Source organism: Manihot esculenta, chromosome 4 (genome assembly GCF_001659605.2).
Source record: "Manihot esculenta cultivar AM560-2 chromosome 4, M.esculenta_v8, whole genome shotgun sequence".
In the NCBI taxonomy this organism is placed as follows: Eukaryota; Viridiplantae; Streptophyta; class Magnoliopsida; order Malpighiales; family Euphorbiaceae; genus Manihot; species Manihot esculenta.
The window spans coordinates 621,277-636,725 of NC_035164.2; the positions used below are offsets into that span (position 1 = coordinate 621,277).

The window sequence follows — 15,449 nt, forward strand, 5'->3', positions numbered from 1 at the left end:
GATTGCAATTGGATTTCCTTGGATGAGAAGTTCTTTCGTGGCTCTTGGATTAGTGTTGGAAGTGATTGGATTGGATTTGGACTTCTGAAAATTCGGATTTCTGTTTGCTGTCCATTTTCCCGCTCTGCTGTAATTTTCTGCTGTCAAAGTGATTTGCCCGGCGATTTGACCAGTTTCTTCAAGTGATTGGGCAAATCACTGACCAGATCGCTTCTCTGTGAGTCAGTCCTCTGTGTCTCTGCGAGTGATTTGACCAGTGATCTTCGAGTTTCTTGGGCAAATCACTGCCCATATCACTGCTATCTGTTGCCTCCGGGTTTCTGCCTTAGCTTGATCAGAGCAGTGATTGGAGCAGATTTTTGGGCAAATCACTGGGCAGATCACCTTTTTGTAAATTTTCTGCACTTTTTCTCCAATTTTCCAATTTCTTCCTTTTCTGTAAAAACAAGATAAAAACCATAAATTAAACTAAAAAATGTGTAAATAAGCAATAATAATTATGATAAAAATGTGGCTAAATTATGCTTGATCAAATACCCCCACACCTAGCTTTTTGCTTGTCCTCAAGCAACAAATAACTTAGCCAATCAAGCCCCCTTTTTCTTTAGAGCCTAAGTACCACTTAATCAGCCCCCCCTAGACTCCTAATCTGAATTATCACAGTATAGAGTACATGCTCTAAGGTCATCCTCTCCTTTCCTTGTTTCCTTTCACCTACCATGGTCAAGAGAAAGGTTTTTGGCTCAATCATGCTTATTCCTTTATGTTAGTTTTAATGCAACCCCTAGGAGTGACTTGCCCCTTTTCTTCTCTATTTCTTTTTGTTTTTATTTTCAGCAGCACTTATTCTTATCCTTGCCTGAAAAAGTCACTAACCTTTTTACGCGATTGTGCACATGGGTGATACACCCCCGGTTACTCAGTTAGTCACTTGTTCAAGTGGCTACTAGCTCTGTTCATAGTCTAGACCATCGAAACTTATTTGCTTGAAAAAGTTACTGACCTTTTTACGCGATTGTGTACATGGGTGATACACCCCCGGTTACTCAGTCAGTTACTTCTCCAAGTGGCTATTAGGCTCAGTTCATAGTCTTAGACCATTGGAACAAGTTTGTGATTTGTGCTTTGTGCTGGTTTTTCATGATAATTTGGGCAAATCAGCTCATAGGGAGTTACACTAGCTTTGTGTTTGCATGTATTTGTATTTTTATTTCCCTTGACCTTAGCACATTTAAGGATTCAATTCAAGAGAAAAACTCCCTAAGTGAAGGTAACATACTGTGAATGATTCAATTTAGGCTTAAAGGGGTGGCAAATCAATGGGGTCATGAGATAAGGGTACTCTTTCAACCTTGTTATCTATGTTGAGTAGAGCAATTAGCTACAAAATTCTGTGTGTGTGTGCTAGGAGTGTGAAAAAAATTTATGGTGTGTGCAAAAAGGGGTAAGAATAATGCAAAAAGAAACAAAAAGTAAAAAATAAGAAACAAAAATAGGAAAAAAAATCAAAAGATGGTGTGATCAGTGAATAAATACTCTCCAGTACCCCCACACCTATCCCACATATTGTCCTCAATGTGTGAATAAACATATAGAAAAATGAAGGAGAAAAGGGAAAGGGACTCCCTGGCCTGTGAGTGATTTGACCAGTGACTTGGGCAAGTACTGGGCAAATCACTGGGCAAATCGCTGTCTGTCACGGTGCTGGGGCAGAAAATGGTCCACCAGCAGGTCCAACAAGTGCTCCATCCTTTGCGTTCGATCTTCAATCCTTCTGAGACGAGCCTCTACTGTCTGGTTGGGGGCTTTGTCTTCAGGTGGCTGAGGAGCATCCTGCTGGGGTGCTGCTGGAGGTGGCTCATTTGCTGGTTCTTGCCCTATTGCTTGTGTTGTCTCATCTGCTGGGTCTGCTGTGGAGGCTGGCTGCTGGGTGGTGTCCCGCGCTTGGTCATCACCGTCGGAGGGGATGGGTCTCGGCAGCCCTAGTTTCTTCCACATGAACGGTCCGCCGGTGGCCTTCATTTTGATTCTTACCATTGTGGTCTTGAGTTTGCCGGTGGGTGAGTGGTGGGTCGGAGAAGAGAAATCTTGAAGAAGAAGAGATAAAAAAAACAGTTGATAGCGTAAAAAGTAAAAAAATAAATAAATAAATAAATAAATAAAAGAAAAGACTACTTAAAGTGATTTGGGTATGTGAACTGCCCTGATCATTTAATGCTGGCCCTCTGGATTCTTGACAGGGTGATTTGACCAGTGATTTGGGTAAGCAGTGGGCAAATCACTTGGCCAGATCATTCCTCCTTTGCAGTTGCTGGGCTGGTACTGTTCACGCCCTTTGCTGATGATGTGCTTGGTTTTGCGATGGGACCGGTGATCTGGTTACTTTATCTGGGCAACTGGGCAAATCACTACCCTGATCACTTGTGATTATGGTACATTCAGTCGATTTGCCCGGCGATTTGGGCAAGCAGTGGGCAAATCACTGGGCAAATCACTACATCTGGGCTGCCTCCCAGTAGCGCCCTGTTTTCTGTCTTGGGCTGGACTTCAGTGTCTTGCTCAGCAGTCTTGGGAAGGGGGATCCAAGGGAACCTCCTCCACAACATGGACAGTAAAACCTTCATAGAATCTCTTCAAACGATGCCCATTAGCCTTGAAAACCTTGCTTGTTTGTGGACTCCGTATGTCAATAGCTTCATGTGCTGCATCCTGTCTCTGATTCTGGTGAGATGAGCCTCCACCGAATGGTCTTGAGGTGCCTTTTATGTCCTCCAAGGTCCACCCAATTGCTTTTTTGTGCTTCTTTAACACATCAAGGAGCTTTTCCTCTTCTTCTTGGCTGAGCTGGTTAGAAATAATGACTGGAAGTGTATTTCCAGCTCCCAAGTAGGCATATTTGAGGTGGCTAGGCAAGGGTTTCAGATCTGGTGCTTCCTCTGTCTGCTGGTTTTCTGTCTGCTTGCTGTCTGATTTGGGCTGTGATTTGAGCAGATTTTCTGGTGTTGTGGGCAAATCACTGGGCAAATCACTCACTTTCAGCAAGTTACAGCAGTCTGCTGTTTTCTTTGTTTCAGTGATGTTGCTGTCCACTTCTTCTCTCCTGCAAAGACCTTCATAGAGTAAGTTTTCTTGATCAAAATCAAAAATTTCTTGACTTAAATCATCAATTATATCAAGGCCATAAACAGGAGAAACATCATTGGGGAATTTCATGGCATCATAAACATTAAATTTTATAATTTCCCCTTCAAACTCCATGGTCAATGTGCCATCATGCACATCAATTTTTGTTCTTGCTGTGCTCAAGAATGGTCTCCCAAGTAAGATATCAGAGGTGATTTTGCCCTTGTCTTCCTCCATGTCAATAACATAAAAATCTGCTGGAAAGACTAATTGGTCCACTTGCACCAACACATCTTCTAGCACTCCCTTGGGGTAGACAACAGATCGATCAGCCAATTGGATCATAATGCTGGTGCCCTTGAGTGTACCTGCATTCAACAAGTTAAAAATAGAAAGAGGCATGACATTTATTGAAGCTCTAAGGTCACACATGGCCTTCTTTATTCCTATGTTGCCTATTTTGCATGAAATGGCAAACATTCCTCTATCCTTGCATTTGGTGGGAAGTTTCCTTTGAATGACAGCTGAGACACACTCCCCCACACTTACCTTTTTATGTTCAGCAAGTTTCCTCCTATTGGTGCATAGCTCTTTGAGAAATTTAGCATACCTTGGTATTTGTTTGATAGCATCAAGTAGGGGTATGTTGATTTCCACTTTGCGAAGTGTCTCCAATATCTCTTTTTCCTCTTTCTCCTTTTGGGATCTTGCAAATCTCTTTGGGAAGGGAGGAGGTACCTTGAATTTCTCCATAGGTTGCTGTTTCTTCCTTTGACTTGATTCTGCCTGGTCTGTTGATTTGGGCAAATCACTTTCTGCCTTCTCTGGAGAATTGGGCAAACCACTGCTGGACAGCTTAGTTTGCCCAGCGATCGGGTCAGTTCCTACGAGTAAACTGGGCAAATCACTGCCCTGATCACTTTCTGGCAGAATTTCTTCCATGGTCTGTTTTTGCAATTTTTCAGCCCTATTGTCTTGCAACTCCTTTCCACTCCTCAATGTGATGGCACTAGCATTTTGCCTTGGATTTATCTCAGTTTGGGAGGGTAGACAACAACTTACCTGTGCTAGCAATCTAGTTGTGCTGGATTCTCCAGGGAGCTGGTTTGTTTCAGAAATTTCAGCAGATTTTGGTTCAGTTGGGGCACTTCCGGCAGTTGCTGGTTTATGGACAGCAGCAGGGGATGTAACAGGTACTTCGGCTGGTGCTGATTTATGGGCAGCAGTGGTTGTGGCAGTTTGACAGCAGTTGCTGTCTCTATTTTCAGCAACTTGGACAACAGCAAATTCTGTAATTTCTGGTGTAATTTTGGCAGTTTCAGCAAGTGCAGCAACTTCTGGTTCAGTTGGGGCAATTTCTGAGGTTGCTGATTTTTGGACAGCAGGTGCTGTTTTTGCAGCAAGAGCTTCGGTTGGTGCTGATTTTTGGACAGCAGCAGGTTCTACAGTGGTGATTTGTTCCGCAGATTCAGCAGTTTGGTCTGTTTCTTCGTCATCGTCCCATAGATCTTGAAGCTCTTCCTCCCTTCTTAATATGTGCGCGTTCACTGAGTTGACCGCTTGATCCACTTGCTGTTGGAGAATTTTCTCAGAAATTTCCAATTTTCTCACCATCTCTTCAAGTTCCATATGGGAGTTTTGAGGTGTTGCTTGGGTTTGATAGTTTTGGTAGTAGTCAGCCCTTGCATAGCCATAGTTCGGATTGTCCCCCCAACATGGATTGTATTGCAGATCTCTTTGGTAGTCATGGTAGTGGTCTGTCCTTGAATAGCCATAGCTCATATTGTCTCCCCAACTTGTATTGTATGTGTCAAGGTAGGGATTATGTCTTAGCTGTCCATAGAATCCTTCAAATGCATGTGCTTGTTGAAGTTGTTGAACTTGTCGAGCTTGACCATAATTTCTCACAATAGAGGTTAGTTCAGAAATTTGAGAAGAGAGAAAAGACATACTTACCGTAGTCATGCTTGTAAATCAGCCCTGGTCATAAAAGAAAAATACGTTAGTTAGATCAAGTCCCCGGCAACGGCGCCAATTTTTGATAAGCGGTTGTCGAAGCCGTCAAAAATAAACCTATTAAACAATCAATAATAAACTTGTAGATAGTGGCAATAGGGTCGAACCACAGGGAATTGACACTAAAGATCTTCCTAATAATAACCAAGATAAGTAAATAACAAATAATTAAAAGAGGGGGGTTTTGAGTTGATGGATTAACACTAAATAACAAAAGAAAGCAATAATTTAAAGATGAGTAAATCAATAAGAGAGAAGCTTCTAGTTGAAGTATGGATCTTATTTCAGATTGTTTAGAATTGATCATTGATTCTTTAACTCTCCTATTTATTCCAATAAATTAGTTTTGGATGTGGAAGACGCTTCTCACAATCCAAATTCCTCCTTAGTTCTAGTTTGATTAGGAAACGTTCGCTAATCAAACACTAATCAACAAGTTGCCAAGGAACGTCCTTGGGGCATTGTAGCATCGAACAACTGTTGACTGCATTAAGACTTAGAGAAACCCAATTCTATCCTTGCCAACCGCGTGGTCAAGTTTAGATTATGCAATTTGATTAAATGTGTATTTGAACAACCTAAGCAATTACGGACCTAAATCATTCAAACAATATTACTTAAGCAATTTAAAAGCAATGGACCTTTATTGATTCTAAAAGCAAAGTAATATTTATGGAAAGCTCAAATTGCATAAATATTGAAAATAAATAGAAGTTTAACAATGGAGATTTAAATCTCCCAATTCATCACAAAATCTGAAATTCACCAACTTCAACTAGAAAAGAAAGTGTTTGGCCACTCATGGTGGACTAAATACACAAAAAGATGAAAAGAAAAGAAAAAGGAAGATGCTGGAGAGTTTCTGGCGAGTTGAGTTGCTGATCAGAGGATAGTCCTCTTGCTGGTTTTGAGACTCCCCTTTTATAGCTGAAGAATTGTCTAGGGTTTTGAAATCCCTTTTTGATTTGATGTTGGACTCCTCTTTTGATGTTGAATTTGATTGCAATTGGATTTCCTTGGATGAGAAGTTCTTTCGTGGCTCTTGGATTAGTGTTGGAAGTGATTGGATTGGATTTGGACTTCTGAAAATTCGGATTTCTGTTTGCTGTCCATTTTCCCGCTCTGCTGTAATTTTCTGCTGTCAAAGTGATTTGCCCGGCGATTTGACCAGTTTCTTCAAGTGATTGGGCAAATCACTGACCAGATCGCTTCTCTGTGAGTCAGTCCTCTGTGTCTCTGCGAGTGATTTGACCAGTGATCTTCGAGTTTCTTGGGCAAATCACTGCCCATATCACTGCTATCTGTTGCCTCCGGGTTTCTGCCTTAGCTTGATCAGAGCAGTGATTGGAGCAGATTTTTGGGCAAATCACTGAGCAGATCACCTTTTTGTAAATTTTCTGCACTTTTTCTCCAATTTTCCAATTTCTTCCTTTTCTGTAAAAACAAGATAAAAACCATAAATTAAACTAAAAAATGTGTAAATAAGCAATAATAATTATGATAAAAATGTGGCTAAATTATGCTTGATCAGACATCCAAAAAATTTGTGACCTATTCAGCTTCTGATGATCATTGGTTGTTGATTTGGAGGAGTTAGACTTTGAGAATGAGATGTTAAGGCTAAGATTAGAGTGATGGAAGCTAGTTGTTTTCATAATTATAGAAGATGCTTTCATGTAAATGGAAGGTCAAACTATGTCTATATGGTTAAATTTGTAGATGAAATAAATAATGAGAAACTATGAGGGCAATCTTGCAAAGCAACAGAGCAATGATATAAAAGCTGCAAGTTGGTATATATCTTAACCCAATACTTTTGCAAGAAACAATATGCAATTGTGATATTTGCTTGTATGCTTAAGTGACAAGCAAATGCCTCAATCAAAGCAAAGAAACTTTGATATATATAGAGAACTGTAATTCTGATTTGGAGCTCTATGATCAATAATGGGATATCTAAACCCTTGTTGTCAATAACTTTAAACTTGTTTTTTTATTTTAGGATTTAGTTGCCTAATGAAAGAGATTAAAACCATAATGACAAAATAAAATCCAAGGGTGTAATGAATGAAGCTGCAGATATGTCAGAGAAACAAATTTGTATTACTAATAAAGGAAAGGAAAGGAAAGGAATCTTAATGTGGCATGTTTTTAGGTGATGATAGAGAATGGATGTTGACCCATCAACCCATGGGGATAATACCAAACAAATCCATTGGACAAGTGGGTTTTGCTTGGGGATTATTCTAATTTTTTGGTTCAAATGGTGTACTTAACTCTCAAATAATTGAAATGGGGAGAATTAAGATTTATAAAAAATTTGTTTGTTTTATGAAATTTTAGAGAAATTCTATATGATGGTCTGAAAATGGGAGATTTTTGTATAATAATAATAAAAAAAAACTGTAATTAGTTAAAGATAAAACACTGAGATGTAATAGTTTTGAACTGATTTGGCCATCATAGGTCAAACAAAAAGCTTTGTCTCATCTTATAATAATCAATACTGGAAATTTATTGGGGTATTAATAATATTTCTTTTTTTGAGGAAAATAATATCATTATCTTTTTTGGTTCTGCAAGTACTTGAAGAGCAGAGGAGCCCCAGCAAAACAACCAATGGGAAAGAACAGGCGGTTAGAGGAGAGAGAAGAGTTGGAGTTGGAGTTGGAGTCAGTGATTCTAGTGGGTTCCTTGCAAAGACCCCACCTTTCTTTTTTCTTTTTAACTTTTTATTATATATAATAATTTATTTTTTTGTATTATTTAATTATATTTAATTTTGTCACAACCCCACAAGAACAAGAGGGCATGAGACAGTCCTGTAAAGCCAAGATTTTGGCGTGTGTAGTACAGGGGATGAAGAGCTTCAACAGCTCATAAATATTTACTACTCAAGAGTCAGAGATGGGTATTAATAAAAAGCAACACCAAAACCAAAAGAGAATTAAAAAGGAAGAAGTGCCTTAAATCAAATCAGCTTAGTTTTCTTCACACAGAAGGAGAGAGCTCAGGTAAGCAAGGAAAAGGAAAAATGGAAAGCATGAGATAGAGACACCCATGAAAGATCAAAAGTTGCAAAGTGGAGAAGATATATATCTGAGAAAAAGACTTGTCCCTTCTGTGCCAACTTGGATGTACTTTGAAAAGAAAGCTTGGATCCTCTCTCTCTTCCTCTGAGTGTTGGGTTTTAGTCCTACTACACTTGATTTCATTTAGAATTCAAAACCAATAACTGAGGTAAACACTTGTGTGATTTCTTTGGAACTAGCCCAATTCCTCTGTTTCTTGATGAGAGTTTTGTGTTTCATTTTCTTTGCTGGTGAAAAAAGAGAGAGGAGAATGGTGTAAAAAGAAGAGCCTTGAATGGCGAGCCACGGGGTTGGAGAGACTGGTTTATCAGACTCAGGTCCTTCTAATCACCATCTCCCTTATGCAGCTCTTCATGGAATCAACGCTCCATCTACCAGTTTCTTGTATGTTTATCAACTACTTGATTTTTGTTCCCAGAAAATGCAAAATTCAAGATACATGGCTAATAGTATATGTTTTATAAATTTTGATTGCTCTCTTTCTTTTATCGAGTTTTCTTGGTGACTGATATGGGTTTGTTGATGAATTTTTTCTCTCAGTAATCAAGAAGGATCTCCTTTTGATTTTGGAGAGCTGGAAGAAGCAGTTCTGCAAGGAGTTAAGATTAGGAATGATGAAGCTAAAGCACGTATGCTTCTCACTCTCTCTCTCTCTATATATGTATATCATTTCTCCTTTTGTGACGTTTGATAAGTATAACCAACTCTTCAAAAAAAGCAGAGAGAGAGAAGAAGAGGGGGTTTGAATATGTCTAGTGAGGGGTACAGTGAGGGTGGTTTCCATTTCCAACACTGTAATCATTCTGGGGGAGAGACCTGAATGGTGTGAGTCTACAAACATAGTAATCTGACCTTCTCCATATAACTGAAGAAAGTAGGGGGGGCATTAGGTGCAAATTTTGAAAATGTCTTTACAGAGTTTCTTTATTTTTGTGGTGATCCTCTAAGATTTTGCTTTTGTTGATTCTTGCAGCTTTATTCAGACCTGCAGCTACTCTGGAAATGTTCCCCCCATGGCCAATAAGATTCCAACAAACACCAAGAGTAGTAGTTTCTTAGCTTGCTTTCTCCATCTTTGACTGTTTCCTACATCTTTTGGATATGAGTACTGGATAGATACATAACCAAATCTTGAAAGTTGGAAGTTCAAGAGCTTATTCTCTCTACTTTTCACTCGAAAAATTTTTTTCCATGAAAATTTCTTTATTTCCTTCATTGGAAAGTCACTTTTCTCATGGTTCTTGGATGCCGGTGATTTTAATTAATTCTTTTTGAAACAAACATGTATTGGATACCCATTTGAATATTTCTGGTGGGGTTTGCTTTTGCTTTCTTAATTAAACCAGGGAAGTTCAAAGTCGGGAGGGGAGAGTACTGATTCAGGATCGGCGGTGAACACTCTTTCAAGCAAAGCTGAGGCTCAGCTTGACTCAGATTCTCCTATCAGTAAAAAAGCATCTTCTTCAGATCATCATCAAGCTTTTGATCAGAAGCATCTACAGCTTCAACAGCACCAGCAACAAATGGAGATGGCAAGTAATACTTCAAGAACAGGAGCACCCTCGGAACTAAATCCATCACCAGCCAAACTACCCCAAGAAAAGGTCCTTATATCTACAGTTTCTCTTAATAATTAGTATCTTGCAGCCTCTCTTCTCTCTCTCTCTCCAAATCCCAAAACTGAGGAAAAAGTGGGTATCTTTTTGTTATTATTTACTGTTTTCTTCTCTTTCGCGGCATACAAAAGCTCGGATCCAACTACCCGCAGAAAATCAAAGATGGCAGAGTTTCTCTGATTCCTGAAGGATTTTCTGTTCAATGTCTGACATGAAATATGAGAGAGAGAATTACATATAAAAGGCCAAAGTGAGAATCTTCACAGTAGTAACATTACTGTTTTATCTTATCGTCCTTTTTTTTTTTTTTGTTTTTTTTTTTTAAATAACGATGACCCATATTACTCAATCCCTATAACTCCCAGTTAACCATGTTTATGCCCTTATAAAATCAGTTTCTGGAAACTAGCAAAACCCAATACCACAATGGCAGATAATGATGATTTTGCTTACCCATTTCATGTTGATGATTATCATTTCCAAGAGCAGCACCCACTTCAACAAGAGATACCAGAATTGCTTCCTACCGTTTCTGTAAGATCCATTAAATACTTGTGTTTTGTTTTTAGTCCTAGGATTTTTCATAAACTTGCTGCTTTCTGGGCTCCACATTACTAATTTACTATAAGAACCGACTCTCTTTTCCCCCCTTCATTCTTTACTTCCTTTTTTTTTTTTATCCCCTTTGGTTTAGTTGTTGTTCCTTAACTCAGTAAAATGCCCCAATATCAAGATGATTGGTTCCCATTTCCTCCCTAGATGATTATACTTGATTTGAGTTAATTTTGTTTATATTTTCTGCTCAAGTTTCTCAATCCACCAAATTGATAAGTCTCTCGTACCGTTGACCAACTTCCTCATTCTTGCTACTACATCTTCTATTTCTCCATTTAAATTCTTTTTTTTTCCTTGTTAATTTTTTTTATTGGTTTCTGTAATGTTGCAGAGGAAGGGTTCAACATCGGAGAAACAGCTTGATGCAAAAGTAATACTAAAAACATATCTACCTTTTTTCTATGTTCTATGCATGTTTTGAACTATTTGGAGACCAAAGATTCTTTCTTTTTCATGTTGTTTCAGACATTGAGACGTTTAGCTCAAAACAGAGAAGCTGCAAGAAAGAGCCGCCTTAGGAAGAAGGTATTTTTCATTTTTCACCAACTTGGAGGCCTAATTAAATTTCTCTACGTAACTCAAACATACTTGCAATTTTCTAAATTAATGTGTGCATTTAACTATATATAATTTATAGGTGCTGGAAACTTAATGCAATAACCCATTATTAATGTGTTTTTTCTTTTTTATATATATATTTCAAAAAACAGGCCTATGTGCAGCAGCTAGAATCCAGTAGAATAAAGCTTACCCAATTAGAACAAGACCTCCAAAGAGCTCGCCAGCAGGTTTTCAAATTATGTAATTTTTATTGTTAACTATTTTAAGAATTCATAAATCCGATAGTGGCATTTTTTAACTAAGGGAAAAAAAAAAATCTGGGTTGCTTTTGCAGGGGTTGTTCTTAGGTGGCTGTAGTGGTGTTGGTGGGAATATAAGCCCTGGTGAGTCTTCTGGAAAATTTCATAGTGAAGAAAAGCTTCATTTTTTTTTTTGTTTTCTCCCTCTCTCTCTCTCTCTCTCCTTTGGCAGAACGAAAGCAAAATGAAAAGAAGATAAATTAAATAGAAAAAAAAAAAAAAGAGTGCCACTCTTGTCATTTATGCATTTAATATAAACCTGACATGGCAACTACTGATTTGTCTTGGGGCATAATTAAATGGCATTTAGCTTAATCCAAATATTAATCAAGGGTCCTAATTTACATATAATTTAGATTAAAGTAGTCATATAAGACCAAGAACAAAATATTCTTTGAAAGTTAAGTCCAGAAAATTTTGCATAAAAAATTATGAAAATTTTGTTTTGATAAAAATATGCTGCTTTTTTAAATTGGCTGATTGGTAGCTGATTATTGACCCACAAGTAAATATAATTTTTTCAAATCAATGGGTTTTGTTCCAGTCAAAATTTGAAATATATTACAATTTCAATGATCCATTTGGCAGGTTTTTCCTTATTTGACCAAGTTCTGTGTTTCTGGAAATTTTTTAATCCTTAACTGTTCTTTAAAGAAGATGTAAGACTGCATATAATATTAATCCCAAGAAATATTGCTTGACCTTTTCCAAACATGGAGATGTTTTCTTTGGTTTTAACCCTTTAAGTCACTCAATTAAACATCTAATTATTTTAGTTAAAAAAAAGGCTACTTTTTGTTTAATATTATATCACACATTGGTCCACCATGTTACTCACCAGGAACTGAAATTGTGACTTTGTCTGGTTCAAATAGAGTTCTTTTATCTTTCCCCTTAAAAGTGTCTTCCATGATTGATACTGTCTATTATTATTGCAGGAGCTGCAATATTTGATATGGAGTATGCAAGATGGTTAGAGGATGATCACAGGCACATGTCAGAGCTCAGAACAGGATTGCAAGCACATTTATCAGATGGTGACCTAAGGGTTATAGTAGACAGATACATTTCACATTATGATGAAATTTTCCGGTTGAAGGGTGTAGCTGCGAAATCCGATGTTTTTCACCTTGTTACCGGAATGTGGTCAACTCCGGCGGAGCGTTGCTTCCTTTGGATGGGTGGTTTTAGGCCCTCAGAACTCATAAAGGTTTGGATTTCCTAATGCATTGCTGCACTCATAAAGGTTTTAGACACTGCCATTTGGTGATAGCATAGGGAAAATTATTGTGCTCAAGATGCAAGGGTAATAAAGTAATTTTGAGGGAGAAAGTTTCCCAAGTGGGTTTTAATATGAAAATTGGAAAGCCACAAAAAAGAGAAACTGGGGTTGGGTTGGGCCATTATGGTAATTTTGACAAAAAGGACATGGTATCTCTTAGGAAATGAAATATTCCATTTTAAAGGGCACATTATCCATTTAAAAGTGATTAGACAATTAAAAGTGCCCTAAAGGGGAGTCCTTTCATGGATTGGAAAAGAAAAAGAAAAAGAAAAATTGGAGGCAATACTCGTTTCTGGTTTCCTTTTCTTATCATATATGCAATGATTCAACCATTGAATTTGAAGCCATTACTGTTTGATAGAAAAAAGCTTCTGGATCAAAAAGAGTAACATACATGCAACTGACGTGAAATTACCAAATGACCCTTACTTGCTGCTTAATTTCCATCTAAACCCATTTCTTTGTTTTTTTCCTGTGTCATTAAGCAGATGTTAACATCTCAGTTAGACCCATTAACAGACCAACAAATAGTGGGAATCTGCAGCCTCCAACATTCATCACAGCAGGCAGAAGAAGCTCTCTCCCAGGGCTTGGAGCAGCTCCAACAGTCTCTAGTTGACACCATTGCCAGTGGTCAAATTGTTGATGGTATGCAGCAGATGGCAGTGGCCTTGGGGAAGCTTGCTAATCTTGAAGGATTCGTTCGGCAGGTAATGCCTTGGTTATGATTACTTGAGTGGAAATGAGCTAAAACTTGTGAGCTAAGATTTGTTTGATTATTGCTCCATGAAAATGATATGTTGAAAGCTTGAAGTTAACCTGCTCTTTAAGGTTTAAAACAAGTAGTCCTTAGGTGACAAGCTGTAGCTCTCTGCTTTTTGTTCTTGTCAAGGTTATAAAACCTTAAGGTCATTAATTTATGGATTGCTTTTTTTGACTAATTAAAATTTCATTCGTAATTGTAGATTAAATAATTATTTTAATCAATGAAGGTGGCCCCAAGAGTTAGGATTTGATGATTAACGAATCTTGTTGATTGGATAAGCTTATATGATACATAACAAAATTATTCTTCATTATTTTTTTTATAAATTTTTTTTCCTCTATTTTCATTAAAATTAATGTTTATATGTATTAATTTTATTATTTATCAGAGAAAAAAATATATAGATATGAGTATAAAAATGGGTAAGATAAGATGTTTCTTTCTAGTCAGTTTCATTATATTCTATGGGAATCGTACATTGCGCCGCCAATTCTTGCTCACACCTGAAAGGTAAGACTCCCTTTCCTTACACTTGACTTTTTAGCTAAAGATAATAACCATTTTATTTTATTTTATTTTATTTTAATTAATTTTAATTAATTTTTCATGCTACATATATTTCACATGAATCCCACAAATATTAATTCTATATTATATATATATATATATTTCAATAATTCAAGTGAGTCAACTTAAAGATATGATCATCTGACTATATGTTTGCCACGTGTATGGTGGATGATCCTCTTGTTTATTTTGATGACCCATGATTTTATATATATATATAATTAAAAATAATTTGCTGCTGAGAAGTCAATTTTACAAGGTTGATTTTTGATGTGGTTTTTCATCTATAAAGGTTGCTGTCAAAAGGTGGTTAGAAAATGATGTTTGTTGAAATAAAAAAAACCCTAGCTTAGCCTAGCCTAACCTTTCAGCAACATTTTAAAAATTCAAATTGAGAAAATCCCATTTATTTATTGACAAATTGAAAAAAAAATAAAAAATAAAAAATTTCTTTTGATGCATGATTGGAATGGTCCATTTCTGTAGATAAGACAAGTTCATGAGTTTGAAATAATGTTCAGTGTCTCTGCCCATCTTGGGACCCATTACAGCTTTTGTGTTGGTGGTTGTGAATTTTGTTTTATTTTTATAAATAATATCTTAATATTTATGTTTTGTATTTGCAATATAGGCTGATAATTTGAGACAACAAACCCTTCACCAACTTCGCCGGATACTAACAGTAAGACAAGCTGCACGGTGTTTTCTGGTGATCGGAGAATATTATGGCCGGTTAAGAGCCCTAAGCTCCCTCTGGGCATCCCGTCCTCGAGAGTAAGATCTTTGAAAAATAATGGTATATTAATTGAAATTGAGAGAGAATGCAATATTGACTTCACAGATGGAGAGCTCATTCCAATGGCAGATTCTTGAACAAATATATAATAATATTAGAAATTTAAGTTAAAAAAACTAAATGGGTAATTAGATTATTTTTTTTAAAAAAAAGTAAAAAAGCATTTGATGTTATTTAAATATGTTCAGGTCATTGATGGGGGAGGAGAATGCATGTCAAACAGGAAGTGATCTACAAATGGTTGAGCCACCACCAAATCATTTCTCAAACTTTTGATGGATGGATGGATGCTGTGCTTAATTAATTAAAATTAATTAATTAATTAATTAATTTAATGGTGTGCTGTTATATATATATAGAGGTTTATTTGAGATACATTTAGAGATAGCTTTTATTTTTGAATTTTATTTTATTTTTAATATCTTTACATTAGTAATTAGTATTGTTGTATTTGTAAATGTAAATCAATTTTATTTTCTGCATTTGCTTAAAACCAATACATCTGTTTAATTGCTCATACTAATAATAAAATTTTAATTTTAATTAATTTTTTTATTTACTGTAAAAAAAATAAATTATTATCTTATAATAGTGAAAATAGATATGATATTTGGTTAAGTTATGACTGTATATAATTTAATAAAAATTAAAATTTTATTTGGTTTAAATGTTTTTTTAAGAATTTTTAGGAGTGAAATAATTTAATTAAGTTA

General features: G+C 36.6%; 1 protein-coding gene across 5 annotated transcripts; it reads left to right on the plus strand.

Annotated features, from left to right (window-relative positions):
• Positions 1-8,014: 8,014 nt before the first annotated feature.
• LOC110612977 (transcription factor TGA9) lies at positions 8,015-15,218 on the plus strand. Of its 5 annotated transcripts, none has more exons than XM_043956272.1 (14): positions 8,015-8,379; positions 8,451-8,615; positions 8,772-8,860; positions 9,205-9,278; positions 9,578-9,835; positions 10,337-10,381; positions 10,794-10,832; positions 10,928-10,987; positions 11,173-11,250; positions 11,358-11,406; positions 12,261-12,532; positions 13,096-13,317; positions 14,572-14,714; positions 14,925-15,218. In XM_043956272.1, exons 2-14 carry the CDS (start codon positions 8,506-8,508, stop codon positions 15,010-15,012), a joined length of 1,527 nt encoding a protein of 508 aa, XP_043812207.1. In that variant the 5' UTR covers positions 8,015-8,379; positions 8,451-8,505; the 3' UTR covers positions 15,013-15,218. The 5 variants fall into 5 exon arrangements, with proteins under 5 accessions (XP_043812207.1, XP_021609548.1, XP_021609549.1 ...); XM_021753856.2 differs by having other exon boundaries at positions 8,472-8,615; XM_021753857.2 differs by having other exon boundaries at positions 8,017-8,615; positions 9,205-9,275.
• The last annotated feature ends 231 nt before the right edge of the window (positions 15,219-15,449 follow it).

Bases quoted from the DNA above. Each gene is read 5' to 3' on its own strand.
- LOC110612977 (XM_043956272.1), top strand. From the start codon at position 8,506: ATGGCGAGCCACGGGGTTGGAGAGACTGGTTTATCAGACTCAGGTCCT. The intron at 8,861-9,204 runs GTATGCTTCTCA...TGATTCTTGCAG, and splicing joins GAATGATGAAGCTAAAGCAC to CTTTATTCAGACCTGCAGCT. The intron at 9,279-9,577 runs GTAGTTTCTTAG...TAATTAAACCAG, and splicing joins TCCAACAAACACCAAGAGTA to GGAAGTTCAAAGTCGGGAGG.